The sequence below is a fragment of the Passer domesticus genome, chromosome 1, assembly GCF_036417665.1.
Source record: "Passer domesticus isolate bPasDom1 chromosome 1, bPasDom1.hap1, whole genome shotgun sequence".
NCBI lineage: Eukaryota > Metazoa > Chordata > Aves > Passeriformes > Passeridae > Passer > Passer domesticus.
The window spans coordinates 24,449,918-24,473,292 of NC_087474.1; the positions used below are offsets into that span (position 1 = coordinate 24,449,918).

A 23,375-nucleotide genomic window follows, 5' to 3' on the forward strand; every position below is an offset into this window, starting at 1 on the left:
ATTATCAGTATGCTATCATATCTATGATTGCATGTAGCTAGTCAGAGGGCTGTTTTTCTAACTGCTTATGTGCTAGTTGAAGTTTTTATTTACATCTGTTTTGACACAGCAGGAAATCATATTCAAGTCATAGGGGTGACATCCAACAGTAATGGCAGTCACTTGCTTGTGCCAGTCACCTCAGGTTTAATGCAAGTATAAATACATGATGTGCTAATAGGTTTATAAATTTCAGATAGTTTCGTAGCATGCCTTGGATATTTAAAATGTGGCGTGAATTGAATCCCTGATCTGAAGTTTCTTGGCAGAGCATAGCAATTTTAGTAGTTCCAGCTTAGATTGAGAAGTTTAAATTGCTGTAGAAGAGGGATGCATCTCTAATGAGTTTTAGCAGTTTATTCCTTACATTGAATAGCACTGAGAGGCCATATGTCTCAGGGTTGAAGATACTGTAGAAGTTTTGTGAATGTCTGCTCCATGAGCAGAAACCTGCACCTTCCTAATGAGTACAGGCTAGTGACAGGCAGTGTAAGAACGGGTCTCTAAATAAGAAAAGAGCCAGACACAGTGGAAGCAGAACCAGTAATGGAGAATTTACAGAATTGTCAGTTTAAAAGGTAATTCAGGTTTCCATCTAGTGGTGGTATAAAATTCTGTCCAAGCCATGTGAGACAGCATGTGCATAGCCATGTTCCTGGCATACTATTGTACTTGTGTATATGTGTGAAACTTAGGGAATCAAAAGCCTTTATTGTGTATAAATTATATATGTAATAGCACATAATTCTCAGGACCTCCAGATTTTTTTAAAGGCAGAGCTGCAATGACCAGCAGTCTGTTATTTTGTGCATTGAGATATCCAAATACTCTTATTTGCTGTGAATTAGGCTGATTCCTCTTTTTCATTATTCCATGACAGCCATTTAAAAAAGTTTAACTTAACACAGGTTACTGAAAGCAAATAGGTTTCTTAAAAGGTTTTCTTCAAGTTGTATGTGTGCAAGTATGAGTGTTGTTAGATTTCTTGCTTTCTCTTATATGTAAACAAAACAGAAGAAAAAGGAAAGAGGAACAGATGGGTATTCTGATTCTTTTGCCCCAGTGTTTTACCCCTATTTTTAGTATTTAAAGTATTCTGCAGTAGAATTTAGAAAACCTACCAGATTAGGTTTTGAGATGAAGGTTAACAGTTATTGAAAGATGGATCAAGCAGTATGATGCTGCAAAGATGTTTATTGACAAAAGGCACAGATAGTTACATTATTTTAGCTTCTGCATAACAAAACAATTTCCAATTGTTCTGTCTACGTGTGAGTTAGTACAGGCCATAATGTATATGTTTTCTTTTGCACAGCAGGCTGTTCTGTTCTTTGAGAAGGGGACATGGTTTCTGCAGTTCCTTCTTCATGTATCTTTCTCAATTTCTGCAGTTCTTTTTCCCAGCTTTTTCTCGCAGCTCTTGCTGTACAATCTTCACCAATTCAGGGGTGTTGTTCATGTCCTTTAACTCATTCTGCTCTGCAGCACAAGGTATTGAGGTCTGAACTTTGTTGCGTTTTAAGACAATGTAGTGTCTTAAATACCACATGGGTCAAACAAACAAACAAACAGAGTATGAATTGCAGTTGCAGAGTTTTGAGGATTTCTGCTTGTTTGTATTTTATTGGCACCTTCCTTCTAGCATTTGTTTGGTACTTGTGTGAATATTGTCAGCGTGTAGTGTTTTGTAAGCATGGTAGGTTTTTTTACTGCCTTGTCAGTGCATTTCCACTATCAACACTGTAAACACTGCCAACTTTCTACAAGTGCTGTCAAGTACCATATTTTGTAATTACTGCAATAATATTATGAGTGCTGTAATTGCATATACTGTATAGATATGCCTTTCTGTCCTGTGTAGACAGAAAATTGATATTTTCTGCAAGGTAAAATGGTATCTGGAGCACATTAGAATAATTGTTTAGAAACTGTTTTTTTTTTCTTCTTTCAGTGTAATGTGAGGTTGCACAAATAGCGTTATGGATATTGGAGGATTTTAAAGCCCCAGATTTTTTATATATAGAGCTATACTTAGGACATACTGATGTGTACCCATTGAAGAATGAAAGGGTTTTTTACACAGTTCACTGATATTAAAGTAATTTAATTGCATATTGTTTTTTGCAAGAAGTTGAACCTCAGATTTTGACCTCATAATCTTGTATTTAGTGGCATCTTTATCACCATTCATGTTGCTTTAGCTGTCTTTTGTAATGCTGAGAGCTTTGTCTGTTTTGAGGCTGAAGCTGACTGTACTTACAGCCATACATCTTCTTAGAGATATCCTGCTTTTTGTGCAGCTCACTCCTGGGAATCCATCGAGCAGAAAATTCCTGTTGAAATATATTTTGTTTCTGTGTCTCAAAGCTGCTAATTTCGAACTATATTTTTGAAGGATATAATTTAGAAAATATATTTAAACATAGTATCTGATAAAATGTTTGAACTTCTAGCTTTTGAAGGTCATTTCCAGAAGTAATGTATAGTAATTAGGTATTTCTAATGAACAATTAGAATCCCTTCTAGAAGCACAGTCACTTTGTGTTGGATTTGAGGCTTATTGAAATGTGGGGGGCGGGGGGTCGAGTCCTGTTAATGTCCTGTTTTTTATTGTTTCAGGGATATTAGTGAGACACAGAGCAGTCTAAGATGAAAGAGAGATGCTCTTTTTTCCTTACTGCAGTAACTAGGTAAATCTGTGAAATTCCTTCTAAATTGATCTTGCACCCATGTTTCAAGGCTGGCTAACACGAGACACAATGATGCATCTTCTCTTTCTCCGTGGGAATTATTGAATGGTGTAAACTTGACTTATTAAACTAGTTTTATACAACTTTATTGTATTTTTTCCTTCTTGCTGAACTATTCTATTCAGTAATTTAGAGGAAATGAACATTAGGTCACTGAAACATTTTTTTTTCTGTTCTTTTTTTTTTTTTTTCTTCCTGAACCAGAAGAAGCGTGGTGCAAGGGTTTATGTCCCCATCACTGTTGCTTCTTTGGAGATATCATGGCTGGAGGTGTTGGGTGGTGTTGAAAGTATTGATATTTGCATGGAATAAGCCAGAGAAACTGGTTTATTTGTTTTTGTGGGCCATCAAATACCATTTATTTATAACCAGTTTCTTGCTTCTTATGATTGCATAGTGAAAGCATGTGGTCTTTGTAGTAGAATTTGGATTCTAATAGGCAGTCTGTATTGAGGTAAGAATTCATATTACATTAACAATCCTTGAGACTTCATCACCTTCTGACTGAAGTCTGTAATGCCCTTATGTGTACTCTCATGGATGATTTTTGACCTGATGAAGGAAAAGTGTTGTTCATAAGTTTGCAGTTTTTAAAGTGCACACATGATGGCAGCAAATACTTAGCTAGAGAAGCCTTGTTCCTATGCTGGAAAAAAGAGGCTGCTGAATTTTCTGATACAAACTAGAATTCCTAGATTCAGTTATTGTTAAATTATTTATTGAAATATATATTGAGAATTGTTAACTGACTGCTGCAAATTCCGAGAAGGGTTTTCAATTAGAAAACTTTACTGGGCTTTCCACCTGGTTTAGTCATAATATTGTCATGATATGCTTTCTGGTTTGGATTTGCATTGGTAAACAGCACTCTTGGGCATGGGGTGTGACTCTTGTGGATGGTGCTGAGCAGGGCCAGGAGTTGGACTGATCCTTGTGGGTCCCTTCCAACTTGGCATATTCTTTGATTATAAAATCCAGATCAGCCGTGGTAGTCCCCAGGAGAGTAACCCAAGAGCAGATGGAGCCTCAATATGTAGATACAAAACTATTTTAATTTTTTTTTATAATGGATCTATTGAATTTTAAAACTATTGTATTTTTGGAAGTGTACTGTAATAGGCCAAATGGAAATGTTTTTTCCACCAAATAAAAAGTTTTATTGTTAGTAATGTCACATTTTAGATACTGGTTCAAAGTATGTTGGTATTGCATAGTACTGTTTAGAGTAGGAAGTTTTTTTTTAAAAATGAAAATATAGTATAAAATATTGCTTATTCCTGCTGTATTCCTGGATGCCAGTGAAACATTTAAACTGAATCTCTTTCTCTTTTTTCTGCCCATTTCAAAATGGATATGGCATATGTCAGTCATCCACCATGATATTTTAAGCCAAAAAGTTACAGATTGCCACAGTTCCAATAATAAAACCTCGTGGAAGGTGTAGGTCAGCTTTTGGCAGTGGTACAAACAGGCTGCTCTAAAATTAAGGATATTTTGGTTCATGTTCAATTACTTGTTCTATGTACTTTATTCGCAGTAGTTTAAACTTGATTTTATGCTTAGAATTAATTTTAAGGTGTTCAGCAAATCATGATATTCTGTTGTTTTGTGGGCCTTTTAAATTCAGTTTATTGTTCACAGTGAAGTACCCTGGTGAGCTATTTAACATCCATTATTACAGTGAGTCATTTTAAGAATTTATTTAAGAGATCCATGATATGAAGGGTTTTAATTAAATAGCAAATATGTCTTTTGTTCTTCAGTTCAGCTGCTGATTGAGAAGTGAAAAGAAATTTCATTGGTAGTACCTGCAATGTTGTTCTGGTTCATGGGCAGTTCAGTACCATCAGTGTAACTGAAAGGATTTACACTGTTGAGAAAAACATCATCATTCTGTTGATCAAGAAAGAAGTGAGAGTTACTTTGTAAATAATGTGAACTCTTATTTGTCTTTAAGAAAAAAATTATTATTTGTTTTACTGGTGAATCTGATTTTTGTGGAGTCCTTGTCTACCAGCAGATGCCACTCCTCAGCAGCAGAGTGTTTCCCAGACTTCACCAAATAGGAGAAAATAATTGTGGTAGACCTTTGCTTTTAGATATAAAACAATTAAATATTTATATTGCTATAAATATGCTATAAACAATTAAATATTTATATTTTACAATGGAACTGTTTAAAGGTTTGTTTCCTGCTGATGCATTAAACCCCAAGGCTGCAAAAATGGTAGTGTGTGAGGTAAGATGCCTTTGCTCTTCAAAGTATTTTAGTTGAACAGAGGATGACCCAGAAATCCTTTAGGGCTCAGGGAGCTTCAGTACAGAAGGTGTAAAGGTGTCTGTGTTGGAATTGCTGAAAATATGTAACAAGAAAGACACAGAAGCTGAAGTCTCAGTGGCTTGCAATAGGCCAAGTCCTTGTAAAACCTTTAAGCATATGGAAAAACAGATGGCCCAGTTGTAAGTGTAATAAGGAACTGAGAAGTGAAAATAGACAAGGAAATCCTGGTAAGAATATTCTGTTTGTAATTTCCAAATTTTGGAAAGACATTGTCCTGTGATTATGTGTCCTGGGACATGAATAATGACGTACTGCTATCTCAAAACTTCAACAGCTGGTGTTTTTAGCTGCTGGTGTTTTGGATGTAGGCAAGGCCTGTCTTGGCCTCTGTAGAGCAGTAGAAGACTATTCTGATAATTGGTAAATATGGTTGGACCACCAGACCCTGGATTGAGATGATGGGTGTCACCTTTCCAGCCTTGACTCCTTCCATCTGTCTGCCAGTAATGGAAATACTCCTGATGTAGCTAACAAGTTTTTGACCTTTCACACAGAACCACCTGTGTCTGTTTTTTACGTTCTAAAGGGTTTTGTTTTATATTCCTGGTGAGAGAGAATATGTTAAACATATATGTGTGTGTGTGTATATATATATATACACACACACATGTATTATGCCTCCTCAATTTCAAAAATTATGCAGACTTCTTTCTTGTGGTTGATGGGAAACCTGTGAAGATCTGGGGATGCCATTTGAGCCCTGGAGAAAAATCTGTGAAAAAAGCCATCAGTGGCAGTTTTATTGCATTCCCACGTTTCTTGGGAAAGTTCTCCTTTGTGTTCTGTAGTTTGGGTTTCATCAGCTCTTCCTTGGAAATTGTGTGTTCTGCATTTTGTTTTATTCCCATCACTTTCAGGAAAAAGTGTTTCTGACTTCATTTGATGTTACAACAGACTTGCTTCTCCTAAGGATGTTTTCTGGAGCATTGATTACTGTCAATTATCCAGTGTTAAGAAACTTAAGTGTTTCACAGACTTAATTTTCTAGATGTTAACTATTTACAGCCTTTTGGATTTTTTTTTCTGTATTCATAGATCTGCAGCTCTGCAGTATACATGCATGGTGTATTTCAGGGGTTTGGCACCATCTACTTCATTGAGTGTTTAATGGCTTTGACTTGAAGCAAAGCATGTTGAAATCACAGGGTGATTTCAGTGGGTTCTTCTGAAACGGGAAGTGTGCTGGACAGTCCCTCAGTGGACAGTAGCTGTGGGTGAAGTTGAAGTTCCTTTCCAGCTCTTTTACTGAAGTATGAAGGTAAAGCCATTCATGTATCAGAGTGTTCGGTTAAGAGAAAAGAGTTGGAATTTTGCAGTGAGAGAACTGGAACATGTTTGCATGCAAGCAAACCTTTGTATTAATTCTGCTTGAAGCGTTCCGAATGTTGTACTTTGCCATTCAGAGCCTTTGGAGCCTTCTCAGTAATGGGGTTTTGGAAGAAGTTATCCCAATACAAAAACTGCACAGCACAAAGGACAAGACAAAAACAAGCGGTATGAAATAAGCAGTATGAATAAGCAGTATGAAATACTGCTTGGGAATAGAGATAACACCTCTTGCAGTGTTTTCTGAGGAGTGTTTGGCCACAGCATTGTCGAGCTAAAGGTGGGTCTGTACAGCTGAGCTGGTGTGCTTGGGCTGCTTTGCAGCTGGCAGTGGAACAGCCCATTTCCATGCTGTTAAACTCCTGTGCTCCAGAGCAGGGTGGCTGTGTCCAAACTGCCTGCTGGTTGCAATCTGTGCCAGCTCACTGGCTGAACTTGGGAGTTGTTTTGCATAAAGATGGTTATCCTTGGTCAAAACCTGTGCCAGGTACTGTGGCATCAAGCTCCCAGGGTGGGTGGTTGAGTTCTGGTACCTTCTCAAAGTATTCCCTGGCACTGCAATAAGTTGTTATTGCAGAGAGAGCGCTGTCTCCTCTGCTGTCAAGTGCAAGTGCTGCTTTTGTTCTGAATTCTCTCTGTCACGCATTAGCAGATTCTTAACAGCTGTTGGGTTTATCTACCTTTCTCCAAATCAAGAGTTGTCATATCTGAAATCTGTGTGGAGATTGAGCTGTCTGAGAAACAAGCTCTGAGCTCTCGAGTGCTGTTCTGCTGCTGGTCTGGTGAAACAAGAGGAGACTCCCTAGGCCATAATGAAATTGCATGTCAGAGCTGGGCACTGTGTCTGCACAGTAGCACTTGTGAATGTTCAGCTCTAGTGGAAAGTATGTTCCTGGAAGGAAAAGAAAGTGAAAAAACCCACCTTTGCTGTCTTTCTAACCAGGAGGGTTTGCCAGACGTGTGTCTCATTATTCTGCATCCTAGACCTGTAATATTCAGTACCATTCAAATATTATTTGAATACTAACATCTTAGAAAATTTCATTTTTGATTCAATTCAAAGACAGTGTTCACTGCTACTTCAGAGGCCTCTGGAGAACATAGTCCAGCTGCTGTTCATGGTTGTGTTTTGTGTTTGTAAGACAAGTAAGCACACACTTTCACTTTTTCATCATTCCCTTTTACTGGCCTGCTTCTGAAATGTCGTGGGCCAGGTTTACACTCTCATGGGCCACAGAGATGAGACTGAGTTTGGGAAGATTGTTTGGTGTGGTGCCTCTGAGAGGGTGTTGAAGGAGAAGATGCATGAAGAACCAGCTGCATGAGCCAGTTGACAAGCTGTTAACTTGTTTGGGTGGTGATGGGTATAGGGGAGCTCCCGAGTTCTCTGGAAAAACTAGAGCTACTATCATCTTACACAATACCTCAAGGGCAAGTAGGCAGAAAATAAAACTTGGGTAATGCCAATTTGTGTATTAGAGGATTTCTAATTATGCTTTGTTGTCACTGAGCCTCATTTGGTGAACTGTTAAGATGTACTGCTTGTAGATTTTGATGAGATTTTTTTTGAGTGCTGTTGCATCGTGTGTATTGTGTTTCCAGTAGAAAGGAGGTTTTGTTCTTTTTTTCACTTGCATATTGTACAAGTAAAGCTTCAATGACTTTGGTATAGTGAGGAAAATTATAAATACAGTCTGTTTCTTTTCTGAAAGATAGCTGCTAATAAAGTTTTATGTTGGTTATGAAAGAATAGAATGGAAACTAGCTTTTGTGTGTGTTAGTAAAAGCTTGTATACTAAAAGAGTTTGAATAAATCAGCTGATTATTGAATAATGTCATATCACTGATTTTTTAAGTGTGTGAACTTGTCTGTCTTAGTGAACTTCCTAGTTGATTTAGTTATTTTGAAACAGTTGCCTTGGGGGAAGAAGAGAACTGTTTGATGTAGTATGATATCTTCAGTACTGAAACATTTGAAAAAAATCTGAAATCTGATAGTCCTCGAAACATAATGTCAGATCTTAACAATAACCTTAGATTTGTAATTTAAATATTTTTATCTTGGGAGTAGTCATTAAAATATAGCTTGGACTAATCTTGGGTTTTTAATGAATGGAGTAATAAAGCAGAGGTAGGCTGGAAGACCTTTAATGGAAAGGCCATTTTAGATCGGGTTTGTTGTGACCTCATCCACTCCTTTACACAAGCCCTTTTGGATTCTGCTGGTAGAGGATGTGCAGAAAAGATTTGACTAAAAGTATTAATTATCAAATGTTACCTGAGAAGGCTCCAAAAATTTCTTAGGTTCAAGCAAAACTAACTACAATTCTAAAAGTCAGTTGTAACCTAAGTTTTATTCACAGCTGAATGGTACTGAAGTACAGGTGCTGACTCAGCACTCTGAAGGTCCATGGTCACTGACACACATTTGTATCCTTTGTGGCACTTTTAATTGCTTGGTTTCAGTCCAAGAGTAATAGAATCTGAAGCATTTTAAATCATACGGTGTTGGGTTTTGCCTAATAATTAGTTAAGTTTATATAGAAATATAACTGTGTAGGTGTGATGTTAGCAGTCTGTTTATGCTTCCACAATATGTTTCATATGCTTCAGTTTAGTTTATCTGTTTTTATACAGAGACACAAGTCAACCATATAGATTGCATATGTCATTGAAATGAGGATTAATGTGCTATACAGGGTGGAATGTAACTGTGATGGAACAGCTTTCATGGTAATTAGCAAGAGCTTGGAAGCCTGTGTTATACTGCTGTGAATGCTGTCTACATCATTATTAATTTTTATTATATTGTTTTTGATGGATTGTTTGTGTACTTATTTGCACAAATGCACACTTCTAATGCATGGTAACAAGTATAAGAATAAATGAAGTGTATGGGTTTGTGCTTTTTTTTTTTTTTTGCTTTGAAAATTAATGCCATGGTATCTAAAAGACATATTTCCAGTCTTTCATGGCATTAGATTGATATCTGTTTCACTTGAATTTATTTAGTAGTCTAGCAGAACGCATGCAGCAGTGTGTAGTGGATTTAATTGTGAATTTGAAATTCACTTTGAATTTGTTTTATTTGGCTTTGTATTTTTTTTCTTCACCTTCAGATGTTCAATTCCATTGTGTGAGATTAAATTCTCATGATCCCTTGTCTCTATAGGGAGATTAAATTCTCTCTCTCCCTTGTTGTATAACTATTTAGCATATCCCATTTGTTGATTTAAGCTTTTGGTACAGTGATGTCCCTATCACTGAGTACTTACCAAGTTACCTGCCAAAGGTTTCCTTTTTTCTCAGTAATGCAACTTTTTTGTTTTCATTTTTGATTAGGTAGCTTGTAGGAGCATTATTGAGGGAAGATAAATTCTGAAAAACATTTGAAATAGGTATGATAATTTTGACAGCAGCTGTAGCAGAACTTTCCCAGGGAAATCTCTACCTACCTGATGAAATAAAGCATTAGCAAGAGGGTTCTGTAAAGGAAGATGTTTTGCAAAGTTGTTATTTGTAAATTCACTGCTGTAGTGTATATAGCAAAGAGTTCAGTGAAGATGAGGAAATCCGCTTTATTTTTCTCGTAAATATAATACAAATGATCCCATCGCTTTTCCCCAATGCTGTATTGTTTCAGTGTTTTTGCCCATTGAGGCATTAAAAATTCATGTTAAAGCGTTATGCCTTGACACAGAGATGTTACATTTTGTTCCAGTTTTCTAGGGCAGTGGTCACTAGGAATGCTAGTCCTTCACTATAGCAGCAGGTACACTTCAGTCTGACTTTGCTGTAGTGCTCCTGCCTGTACAGGGTCAGAGGTCCATGGGAGCTTGCAATGTCTAGCCCATAGGGACATTTCCCAAGCAGCCCACAAGTGGCTTTTGGAAGAAGTGTTTATTCTGGTTTACCTGTGTCTTCTGTGATAGCAGTGGTGCAAGTGCTGGGATGGCAGAGGAGCCCTTGCAGTCTGATGCCTTTCTATGCATGGCCACTGCTCCATGCTGTGACCTGCAGCAAATGTGTGCTGTGCTCCCCTGCTGTCTCATGGCACAGGTGAGGGGGAGAGCTTTCCCCTACACCACTAAACAGATGTAGTGCAACTGCTCTAGGCTCCCCTCTCAACTGGTGCCTTCACAAATTACTTTTTTTCAGAGGTACATGAAACATTCTGCAGGACAGCAAATCATGCTAATAATACTTACCCACCCCTTTAAGACTGAAATAAATCCCTGCTCACAAAGACCCCATGAAGTGCCCTTCAGTGTGATCCATGAGGTTCTGCTCTGCTTTTGGGCAGATGTACACAAGACTTTCTTTTCCATATTTGTATTGGCTAGCAAGTAAAATCCATTAAGAAATATAAACAATTCAAAAATAATTCAAGTTCTTATTGTTCACATAGCATTGCATCATTTTAAATAAGTCCAGAGTAATTTTAAAGCCATGTAAATATAAGCTGAGATAATTCCTTAGTGTTGAAAAGTCCTGAAACACAAATGAAACCTCTTGAATACCTTTGGTATTCTGACTGGTGGGAACCATATTTATTGCATCATCAGTGGATGGCAGGCAGAGATTTTTCTTAACTTATTTTTCTAATTTAAAACCCTTCCTGATCATCAGTAGGAAAAGAACTCAGCTCTTAATCCAGTGTAAGCAAACAGTACAGTGTTTTGACATTGATGCTAATGATTGGAGTTATCATTGTGTTAGTGTGGAGAGAGCAGCTGAGCACATGTGGGTGCACCATACCAAAATGATTAAATAGTACCACTTAGAGAAGGGGTAGTTTATCATGGGAGTTTTGGACATACAAGTACAACTAGTACGTGACATTTCCCATTTGTGCTATCTTTGCCACAGGCAGGCTGCTTCTGCTCCAAATATTAATGCTTTTTTTACCTCTAAGTGAAGACTGTGGCACTTGTCTGTAGAAGCACCTGCAAGGGTGCCAGAGCACAGAACTGAGCTCACCTGATCTTCATGTGGTGCATCCCTATTTCTGAAAGGTTTCCCTGATATTTTCATGGCTCTGGTATTTTCACATGCTTTTTAAAGTATTGAGGTAAATTAACTTCCGTGCCAGTTCAACATATGCCTGTTTGCTTGGGATCAGACAGCCTGTTTTTGCACAGGAAAAAAGGAGAGGTTCGAGGTGGGTGGGAATTTCTAGGAATATATAGGCAGTCTGGATTTTTGTTGTGAAATCTTAGAGCTTTGTTAACTGAGTGTTCACTTAAAACTGAAGTACATACATAAGATGTTTGACATACTTGATTTCCATTCCTGTGTTTTTCCTCTATCCTGATTTCCCTGTCATTTGCTAATTGAAAGCAAGCCCCCTTTAATAGCTGGAAAACCTCTGGCAATAGCAGGAAAAAAAATAGAACAAGATATAGGTGAGTTGCTTTTGAAGTATTTGTTGTATAGAGATTACAGGAGAACATGTTGAGGCTTGAGTTTGATATGTATTTGATCTCCCCAAGAACAGTACAGAATATTTGATGGATATTTTTTCAGAAGTACTTTCAGATTAACTGTCTCTACAGTACTTTATTGAATTGAAAACTTGTTTAGCAGATGACTGAATTTTCCTTTTTCATTTTCTGCTTAATCCCTCCAGTCTTTGATGGTGTGGCCATGACTTGCTGTATTGTGACAGACACTAAAATCCTCTTAAATGCCAGAGCTGTTGGATAAACGGATGGTGACTTGCAGGTGATTGCAGAAGGTTTTTGGTATCTCAGATTGGAGGGCTCTCATGTAGCCAATGAAGATTCATGCTCCCTTTTTAGCAGCTCTTGGCTGTACTGATGACACATTTGTTCTCTTCAGTTAACTTCTGTGGCTAGTTCTGAAGTAATTGAGAAATTATATAAAAATCTGCAAGTTAAAAACCATTGGTAAGATACATAAATTTGTAGGCTTTAGAGGTTTTTTACCTTAAGAAACTGCTGAAAAAATAAGCCCAGGTTTAGAATGAGGACTTTTAGTTTCTCTGAGCATCTTTGTCTGCAGTTGCACCAGAGGACTCTCTGGCTACATACATTAAGGAACTTTTTGTTGTAATTTTGAGAGCAATAAAACTAAAGATGAAGGAAATGCTGTGATTTATTCTGTTGCTTGGAGGATATGGAAGACTTGTATGTAATAACAATGTATGTTATTAATATCATTTGACAGATGCAGATGTATGTGTGTTCAAAGCATTTGTCTGGTCTAAGACTCGAATGCCATTTAACATATTTTGCTGCCGCAACAAGAACTTAAAGAAATTGCACTGGGTCTAGCACAGAGAGTAATAAGTTAACCTTTTTTGCCTTTTATTAAGTACTGTGAAGTAGATGTTAATTGCAGTAACAAGCTTTCTTTCCACAGACTGAATTTACAAATACAAACCAGTGTGTTGTTTGTTGTTATAAGGAAGATGTCAATTACATCAATTTGCATTTCTTTTCATAGAGATGTCCTATTGCTGCTGTTTAAAAGTGAGAAGGACTGAATTGCAGCTGGATGATTGTGGCTAAATACACTGATTTATTTTTACAGAGTAGAACTTTCAGAAGTTCTAGACTAAATGTCATACTTAGATAAGTAACACCCTTATAAGAATTCACCTGTGTTTGCCACTGGCCGTATTTTTTTCATTTTTTAAATCATGAGTCTGCCTGTGTGTAGTCTCCTCGGCAGTGCTCTGGGAAGAGCACACCTCAGAATGTTTGTGTCTTGTTGAAAAAGCAGGTAGATAAAATTTCCACGACTCCTTGTTTGTCTGTTTTAAATGCCTCTGCAGGCACTGAGGTAGGGCTTGTCTCTGTCCCCTGTTATGGAGGGACCATGGTAATACTGGCCAAAGAAATCAGCCTCTGATTCAGTGCTTTCTGACACCAAATTTGCTTTGCTAAATTAGTATTTCATGTATTGTGTTGGAACAGGTAACATTGACTATGTTCATTTAAAACTGGACTATGTTCATTTCTGTCTATTTGTCCCGAGGGGTGAATCTGGCTTCTACACTAATGACCTTTTTTATGTTTTTAAAATATTGCCCATGACTTTTTAGTTAATTCATTCAAGCACATATTTCTTCTACAGGACCATTAAAGTAAAAAATTCAGTGCACCCTCAGCAGCAGGGTTATTTGTGGTGCCATGGAAATCAATACAAAATGCCTATTAGTGGATTAATTTTTTGTTTATACTTGAGGTTTTCTTTGTTGCTGTATTAATTTAAGGTTTTATTTCTAATGAGCATGTAGAAATGTGTACAATGGACAAATAAGAATACCAAATTTCTTTTGGATATATATGTATACTTCAAATGCATCATTAGGTATAAATTGAATAGAAGAACGTGCATGGAAGTCTTTGAAATGTAATCATCTAGGATATATAATCTTTTGCATGTTCTTAGTATCTAGCAGTCTGGCAACTAATGTGGTTGTCTTGGAAACAGGCCTTATTTTCCTTTTGTGAATATCTAGATGTGAAATCATCTTCCTTAAAATATATATAAATAATACTTCTGAAAGAAATAACTGCAGATTTAAGATGCTTGTCCTCTTTTTAAAGAATTGATGCAGAAGCCTGTAAGTGATGTTTGCATTGTGAGCTTTAATTATAGTTGTGTGCTTTTGTTGATAAAACAGTCTTTAGTGGTTTTTTTGGGTAAAATGCCTGTACTTAGTGTTGATATTTGTCTGGGAATTATCTGCAGTGAAACACTTTGCCAAGATTTCCTAGCTTAATGTTTAAATAGAAATATTACAGTGTAACTGATGCATTAGAAATGAAATCCCTAAAACCTAACTGATACTGTGACTTCCAGTCTTTCCCTTGCCTTGTTTTAAATTAACAGCATGTGTTAAATCCTTGGGTATTCCGTGAGATTGTAGCATAATATTTGCCAGATAAAACATTGCTTTTTTATTAGCCAGAGAGCTGCCTGGCTATGCACGCCATAAAATGTCAAAGTAAAATAGAAACTGAGACAAGAAATGGTCATCTTTCAAATTATTGGGTTTTTCTTAGGATTTGTATGAAAATTGGAAATAATGTTCTTGAAATTTAATTTTTCTGGTCTGTAGCTTGTTTGTCCTTATTTGTCAGCAGTCTGATAGTTTGGTATTAGTAACAGTGTATTTTTATCCTGATTTTTAAAGATGAAGGTCCAGAGAGAATAATTGTCCATGTTTTGTTCTTAAATTGTTAAGTTTAATACGTTTTCTAATGGAGGTTTTAATATATTTCTCTTCCAAGTATTTTTGCCTCCAATACCAATTTAAAAGGCTTTCAAATTCGGATATGTACATCAGAGAAGAATTTTTTTAAACCTCTCATAAAAGAATTTTTTTTTTCAGTAAAACTCACACTTTGAATGATACAAGCTGTCCCTGGATAGAGAACCATGGCAAGGTCTTGTTTAGCCATTGGATCCCAGTTGCATGACCACTTCTTTCCTTCTACCTCCGATTTCTTCCTCCTGCTTCACTTCTTGTGATGCACCCACATTTCAGATTGATCTCTTTTTTCCAGAATTTAATTGACCATTTTATTTTTGCTTAAATGTTCAGCTGTGTTCCAAATTTTTTAACTTCCTTATTCCCTAGAATAAGATCAGGCTTTCTTTGTAAGGCCTGAGATGAAGGTTATTGAATTAAGTAGAGAGAATCTTAAAGATTTAAAGACTATGGTTGGTACCAGATGATGCAAAAAGCTTTTTGTGACCTGTGTTTTGGTTCCGATGTACAATAGTGGCATAAGTATTCTGCACTCAGAAAGAAAGAAATAATCACAGCTTGTTTTTCCACAAATGGTGCTGGGTTCCATTTTGGATGCAATAGCATTTATATATGCTTACCTTGATGGCCAGGCCATAAACTTCCCACCTCAGATTATGATCTCATAAATCTTACATTAAAAAAGGACATTAAAATAACATGTTATTTAAGCTACAAAGAAAGCTGATTTAGTCCTTGAGCTTTTTTCATATTCCTCTAAATAAATGTCATTTCTTCAAGTTTAACAATATTAGTTAACTGTGTTCAGAAAAAGCAGTCCATTTTATACCTTCCGGATCAAATAATAATTCTTCATGCTGATTACTAAGTATTACATAATTATATTCCCTGGCTCCATTTTAGCTGAACGTTTTTTCATTCTTTGCTCCCAAACTGCAAACAAGCAAGCAACTGAAAAAAACCCCAAACCCAACCAAACCTCTTATGGTAACAATTCTGTATAGTTACAGTATGTGCATCATTGTGTGAACGTGATCAGTGCCCTGAAATTGATTGATAATCACATACTAGCATCCTTCTTGAATATCCTGGGAAAACCTGATACTGTTAAAAGTTCTTATGGCTGTTCCTTTCAGATTAACTTTTAGTCAACTTTGATGTTTTCTTGTTCCTGTTCTTTATGATACAGAGATGTTGTCCTGGAGAAATCTGTTTTACCTCTGTGCATTGTAAGACATAGTCTTTCATCCCCAGAAATGAAATTATGCATAATTCAAAGTTAGTTCTAAAGATAAAGAGGAAGTACAGGTTTTTTCTCTCATGTGTTTCACTTCAGGATGTTGCCAAGTCTGATATCAGCAGCATTAGGAAAAGATAAAACAAACTTCAGGGGAAGGATTGCAGAGTCATTCAAGGAGAAATGGTATTTTTGTTGCCTTTTGTAATTAAAAAAGCACGAAACAAAATAACTAATGAACATTTTCCTTTTACCATAAGCAAGAAAGTTGATTAGATAGTCATTTCCAGCTACAGACAGAGAGATTTGTAGTAGCTTTCTCAGTGGTGAGAAGCACATCTCTGGAGGACAATTATCCAGTCATCACAGCATGTTTAAGACAGAAATTTCTCTCTCCAGTGCCCAGCACAAAGACAAGCCACATCTCTAGCTTCATTTAGGCATGTGATATTTAGGTGTAGGCAGTTCAATTGCAAGTGCATGACTTGGCTTGAAATGATCTCTGCACGTCTTTCCATCTGATGATGGACTGAAATACAAAATAGCTTGTCCAAGCTTCACTTTACACAGCTTGTTTTGGAGCTTGTCATGAATTACAGTAGCTTGTTGCTATTTCTTTCTTGTATGTGCTTGGTGTGTTGTTACGCAAATGGTGGATGCTGAGGTGATTCAAATGCCACAAGAAAAAGTTGCTTTTTCACTTTCTGTCAAGACTTGCAGTAGGAGCTGGACTTCTTTATTCCCTATAGGTTCTCTGCTGTGCTAGGTACTTCAGAGTGAAAGTCTTGATTCTTCATTCTGTTGACCTTTTCCCAGCAATTACTGTTTTAGTTATTCACATAAGCAACTCTTCTAATGCTGCCATATGTCAGTAATTGGTATCATTCAAATACCATTTGATAGGTATTTTCAAAAGCAGGGGGAAGGTTTACTCAGAACTCTTTGTAGTATATTGATTTTTCTTTTTTCATGTGTTAATGGTGTGACCTTTACAAAACCAAAAGTGATTTGATACTTAAATTTTGAAATTGACAATACTCTGCTCCTGTTAGAGGATGTGGAACATTACATAGGTGTTTATTCACATCAGTTAATTAATTTGTCAGTAATTGTATTTTATGCAATTTAAAAAATGTTTAGGGCTATTTTTAATAGTCTTGTGGAATATAGATTGTTGTGGGTTAATGCGTATGTGAGTGCATGAAAATGTTCACTGAGCTTAAATGTGGTGGAATTTTCCTGAGTTTGTTACTGCATTTCTAACTATACTTCTGGCTTCAGGTAAAATATATGAAGAAGGTACTCTGGATTTTCATGGGGTGTAGCCCCCATTTAAAAATCACATCTGTAATACTGTATCTTTTTCTGATTCTCAGTTTAACATCAAAACAGTTTTACAGTAAAAAATATAGTAAGTAATTTGCAGAATTCTATCTGAATGAATATGAAATAATTAATTCAACATATCTCTGCACAAGAATAAGAGCAGGGTGCTCCTTGCTGTGCTGTTCATTCATAGCTGTTTCTTCATGCTGCCACCCTTCACAGCATGTGTTTGATTTTGCTCTGAGTAGCAGCAGAAACACTTGAAATGCTGCAATTTGAAATTAACTTCCAGGGAGAGATGACAGTGGCCTGTCAGGCCATGCTGCCTTTTCTCTCTCTCTCTCTCTCTCATTTTTTTTTTTTTTTTAACGTCAACCTGAATAAAATAAATTTAAAATAAACTGATAGCATTTTTCTACTGCCTGACTGTGCCCTCTTTAACACATCTCAGAGTAGCATTTTCTGATCTGGCCACAGTAACATTTTTTTATCAGTGCTGTCATTAATTTGGCTGCAAGTGGAGATAGCCTTTTTGGAATGGATGAATACTTCAGCTTCATGCTTCAACTGCTTAAAGGAGATAAAAATTTTAGACCTTTTTTAAAGAGAAAATCTGACTAGAAAGTGAATTGTACAGGTAGTTAATGTGAACAGACATCTCTTACTGAGATTTTTGGAGCAGTTGTCTAAAATGCAGCATTGTACATGTTTAGGAGGATGCCGGAGAAAATAAAAATTAGATTGTTGTGCTTTCCAGTGAAAATGAACAAATGGGCTCTTAACTCATTTAATTTTATGATTAAATAATAAATGTTTATCAGCACTTTGTATTAGCATATGAGATAAATGTGTGTATTGGAATATGAGATAAATGTGGACTAGATCTGGTAGGAGTCTGTATATCTGGCAGTCAGGGAAGTAGGGCTTTTGGTTGTGTGTTTTTTTGCTTTTATTTTTCTATTTAATCCTTTCTCAACTTGGAAAACAAGATGGCTGATGCTCTTTCTGTAGTGTGTGGTGTTTTAAACCTCAAATGTCACCCATCCCCTTGCCTTTTTTATGAATTTGTGCATTCTATGAATGCCTGTGAGTCAGAGAACAGAGGGGAACTCTGTATTTGCTTCAGTTAGTGAATTTAAACAAAAAGCCCCTAAGGTTATTGATTATAGCAAATACCTACCTTCTGGGTTTTTGGATAAATAATTTGGAGGTTCAGGCATTTACCTATAGAGGATTTTAAGAGGGCCTGATGCTTGGGTTCAGCATGCATGTGATCTGAGGCAGAACCATGACCTGTGTGTGAGGAGTGCATCAGACCTTTCGGGGAGGGATCTGCCCCACACTGGTGGTACAGAGGGGTTTGGGCTGTCTCTGTGGTTGCAGACACTGATGGCAGTGCAGTGACATGGCCACTGCACCTTGGGCTGTTCCTTGGGCCTCCTTTAAGGTAAGCAGGGTCTCTGTGATGTGGATGGGCAGCAGGCTGGGAATAATAAATAATAATAATTAATACCAAATTAGTAATAATAATTAATACAGAATAAATCAGCCATCTTCTGATGGTAAATAGTCAGGAGAGGTGGTTATAACTTGAACTTGATTCTGATCCTCTGTTTCTGGTGGCAGCTGCATACAAGGCAGAAGGGCTGTTGCTATTCAACAAGTGGTTTGGGTTTTGCTTGCTTTTTTCATGTAAAAGCCCAGAAAGTTTAGAGCTGGTACAGGCAGAGGATCATTGTAGTAAGAGCTCCTTCCAAAGAAACAATTTACCAACCTGAAAACCACCAGGGGGAAGAGTTCCTGTGTCCCTCTGCCATCCCTCTGTATGTTGAGCCTGGCTCTGTGAGGCTGCAGGAATACTTCTGTCCCATTTTTTGTCTTCTGTCTCTGTTTTTGTGAGCACAGTGTAATCCATAATTAAAATAAGATGCCCTTGAAAAATCTGCTAAGGATTTGTGTCATGATTGACAACAAAGGAGTTTTGTTATATTTGGAAGAGGCAGTTAAATATAACATAAAATGAAAGGCAGAAGTGAAGTCATTTTCCTTGTTTGAGGAAGCTAAGCAAGAGTTGAGTTGGTTTCAGTTCTGCTGGTAAGGAAGATGACACTGGAAAATAGTTAAATTCTGAATTTATTAAGTTCTAATGAAAACTAGACCTTATATGACTGTGTGGCTCCTTATTACCTGACAGTGACTGTGATCATTGTATTTTATGATTAAAGTTATATTATTGAAAGAGCAAATGTTAGCTTCTCCACCCCCTTTTTTTTTCATTATGCTTTTAAACCTGTTACAAAACTTTGGAGTTCAGCACATTAAGTTCATGTGCTGTTAGGAAAATGGCACATTTTCTAGATAGAAGCTGAATCTTAAATTACTGTGTACCATCAAATCATGCAGTACCTCTCCACAAATCACTGATCACATAATAATAGTATTAATTTCTGAGGAAACAGTAATGTATTAAACAGTTAAATATTCCAGGCTTTGTTTGTTCCTTATCTGGTAACACTGGCAGAAAAAATGAGATATGCCACATAGTTCATCTTATTTTCAGCATTTCTGTAAAGGCTGAAACATATTTTATTTGATGCATCACTGACTTTTGGTAAAATGAGGTGAGAAAGCTCCATTTTCTATCAGGAGCCAACCAGAGCCCAGTATGTTTCCACTGTCCAGTATTGAATTTCTGTTCACATTGCAGATCGATGTGAAACTGCAACCACTGAGGCTTTGTGGCATGTACAAAACATTTCTTCATCTAGAAAATTAGTGGGGAAAAAGAGTGATGGCCAGTGATGTCCAGATGGGAGCCCACTGAGTGCTGTGAAGCAGAACGCCAGGTGTAAGGAATAGGGCGTGTACAGTCCATGACCATGTGTCTGGGTGCAGGGCACCTGTGAGAGTGGGAATTGCAGCTTTGTTGAGGACCACCACTTCTGAGATCTGTGTTCTGTAATGCTTGAGATGAGATACTGTGGTGTTAGACCAAAAAAAAAATTGCAGACTGTTTGCCAGTAATTAATTTGATATTTTTGGAAAACACTGAACAGTTTGTGAATTTGTAACTGTTTCTTAAATGGACTTGAGTTATTTCTAGGTACCCCAGCTCATGCCTGCAGCAATAGCTGCATGCTGCTCCCAGGTTGTTGTTATTAGCAGTGGGGAGGGCTTTGCTCCCTCTGTGGGACCTGCACTGGTGGGACACTGCATGGAGGGGTTCTTGAGGTTTGTATGTTCAGTCACATCTCTTGATAAGATGTGAAGAGTATTGCATTGCTTGCTTTCAGTATTGTTTCTGAATTATGTGCTGTGAATGTTGTTTGGTATAATGAAAGCGATGGGGGGTTGGTTTGTTTGTTTGAATGGGTTTTTTGGTTGTTGTTTTGGTATTTTTTTATGTGGGTTTGTTAGTTTTTGTTGGTGTGTTTTTGGTTTGTTTTTTTTTTTTTCTCTCTAGTCCAGAGTCATTACTGACTGGATTGTTTTGTGCAGAAATGAGAAGATAGAATAAAGTAGAATGAGGTGGAATGGTTGATGTGTAACTGCCGGTGTGTTACTGGTCTGCTGGGTAGCTTCAGAGATCACATTTGTCCGTCTGTCTCGATAAGAAATGCTGTGAATTGCAAAGTTGAAGATTAACCCATTACAATTTTTTATCTTATCATTACAATGTGATTGTTCAATCATCGGGAAAAAACCTATTTAGTTTCTTTTAAACCCTGCAGCAGCTCTACCATGAGGCAATACCACTGAGGTGTAGGTTTACCATGGGAATTAACTGTGGTGTCACTGTTTCTGAATGCCTGTTTAATTTAAAAACAGGAGAGGAGATGTTGGGAAGAACCTTGAAGAATAAGTTTGATTCCGAGTCTGTACAAATAAAAATTTACTTTTGTTTGCCCCAGTTTGTTTTAGTTGTCCATTTTCTTTAAATAGCCATGAATTAAGCTTTGCAACAGGGCTGGTAAGATCCTGCTGACTTCAGTGAGGCTTGACATGGTCCATTAACAATCTAATGTATTTATGTTAGTAAATGGTGTCATTTTGAAATTTATCACAGGCTCATGAATATCTTTCTTTCTTCTTGTCCACTTCTCTGGAATTATTAGACATACAGCTGAAGTAGTGGCGTTAGTTACCTTGCTGGTAATTTGATTAACAATTCAGTATGCAGTGCCAAAGTTTCTTTTAGCTGAAAATTTGGAATAATGCTTTTCTGGATGTATCAGTTTACAAAGTGTATCCTGTTGATATCCTGCTATATAGGAAAGATTATTTTAATATTTATATTAGATCTATAATTAAATTTTGTTTTGTTTTCAAGAGTAGTATATGATAGGGAATTAATCTGTACATATATGCATTTTAAACTAGCTACAGAAAATGACTGTAGATATTAGAAATGCTTGACTAAGTTTTCTTTCTTATAAAAAATGTCAGTTTTTTTAGTCATTTGTTGTTGATTAATAGACTGTTGTAGGAGATTGTGTAAGAGTATGCTGTTACAATATAATGCTATTTAAAAAGTTGACCTGAATCTTGCTTTTGTCAGTTTTGTGACCATTATATTTCTTTCTCATTAGAACTATGCAGCACTGATCCAGCAACAAATTAAAGAGGACAAACAAAACTTGAGAGAAAAGGCTGTATATGGAATTCAGCTCACAGAAGAAAAACTTAATGACTTCCGTGATGAACAGATTGGGCAGCTGAAGGAACTGATGGACGAGGCTACCAAACCTCAAAAAAAAATCACCATTTCTAAAGACTCAGAATACAAAACCTAAAAGAGTAAAATAATTATTTTAATGCATATGGAAGCATTTTGAAACTGCTTTTTCGAGTTGTACTTGAATGTGGTTTCTGTGAGATAATGGATGCTGCTGATGCTATAACTTGTCTGAAGTGGATGTGTTTGGCTTTCTGTGCAAGAACCAAATGGAAAAATGGAATAATCACACTTTAATGTTAATTGCATTATTTTTTCTTCTTTTTGTTTTTTCCTCCTAATGGATGTTGAAGACTGAAAGAATTTGGGGAGAGTAAATTGACATTTTTAAAATATGGAGTTGTTAGTTTTGGGGTTGTTTTGTAATCTTGGCACCTACGGGGCAAAACATCTTTCTGTTTGCTTATCATCCTCTTCCTTAATGGAAAAGATGCTATTAACATTTGTTTTCTGGTGAGGATTCAGTAGGAAAAAGGAATGGTACTAGAGTGGGTTTGTTTTCAGGGGAAGAAATGAGTGGTATTAGAAAACATACTGCTGGTGAAATTGGAAGTTGGTTTTTGTCTTGAGCTTTATTGTGAAATGGACTTTAAAATAAAAGATGTAGCTGATTATTAAATTTACCTTGAATCACTCTTATGCAGAAAATTCTGTGTTTTTTTCAAAGCTAAATTCACATTATTGTTAGTATCTAAAATTTTTAAAAACCTTTCATGAGTTGGTTGTGCTGTAGTTTAAATTCAAAGGTTCTTGAAAAACTTGGGATCCCGTATTACGCAATATTTTGTACAGACCAGAAATGGTAAATTACTCAATCACAGAAATTATCCTGTTGATAATACTGTACGACCAACATTCGTAATTAGAAATAATTAAGTCTTCAGTAAGACTACGTGTGCTTGTTGTAACATATATTGTTGGAACTAAAAGGAAAGGGGGTTTTATCTGTTAAGAAAAACAGATAAAACCTTTTGCCACTTTGTGCAAAAGACAGCTTTAATTTCATCTTCCAAACCTAGTTTTATATTATTAGTTTTGTTCTATTTCCGGATCTTTCTCTGTCTGTTACTCACAGCATTTTTAAGACAACAAAATTTCTTTGCTCTTGGGGAATAACAGCTTTGACAAGGAAGCACATTTCCATCTGTCTCAATTTGTAACAACATGCTGTTTGCCAAAGCTGCACTCCAGGATCCTAACGGAGTGGGGAGCAGCCTCTTTCTTTCTCCTGTACCTCTCTTCCCAATTGTTTGATGAGATTGTAGGCTGCAGGTTGCTCATTTCTATTAAAAGTTCCCTTGCAGGATTGCTCTGTGAGGAACATGTGGTTGCTTTGCTGCATTTTCCTCTGGCACCCACCACGTTTGTTGTGTGTG

General features: G+C 36.7%; 1 protein-coding gene across 2 annotated transcripts in view; it reads left to right on the forward strand.

Moving 5' to 3' along the window:
* Positions 1–22,638, forward strand: part of SDHAF3 (succinate dehydrogenase complex assembly factor 3) — a 28,924-nt gene extending 6,286 nt beyond the window's left edge. Inside the window, exon 3 of one of the 2 annotated variants that reach the window (XM_064410805.1) lies at positions 21,854–22,083. Coding sequence is in view for 1 of the 2 variants with exons in the window: in XM_064410796.1 (XP_064266866.1) it covers positions 21,854–22,057 (204 nt within the window). In the remaining variant the exon portion in view is untranslated. Of the gene's footprint in view, positions 1–21,853 lie in introns of both variants that reach the window. The other variant, XM_064410796.1, reaches the window with a different exon arrangement.
* The last annotated feature ends 737 nt before the right edge of the window (positions 22,639–23,375 follow it).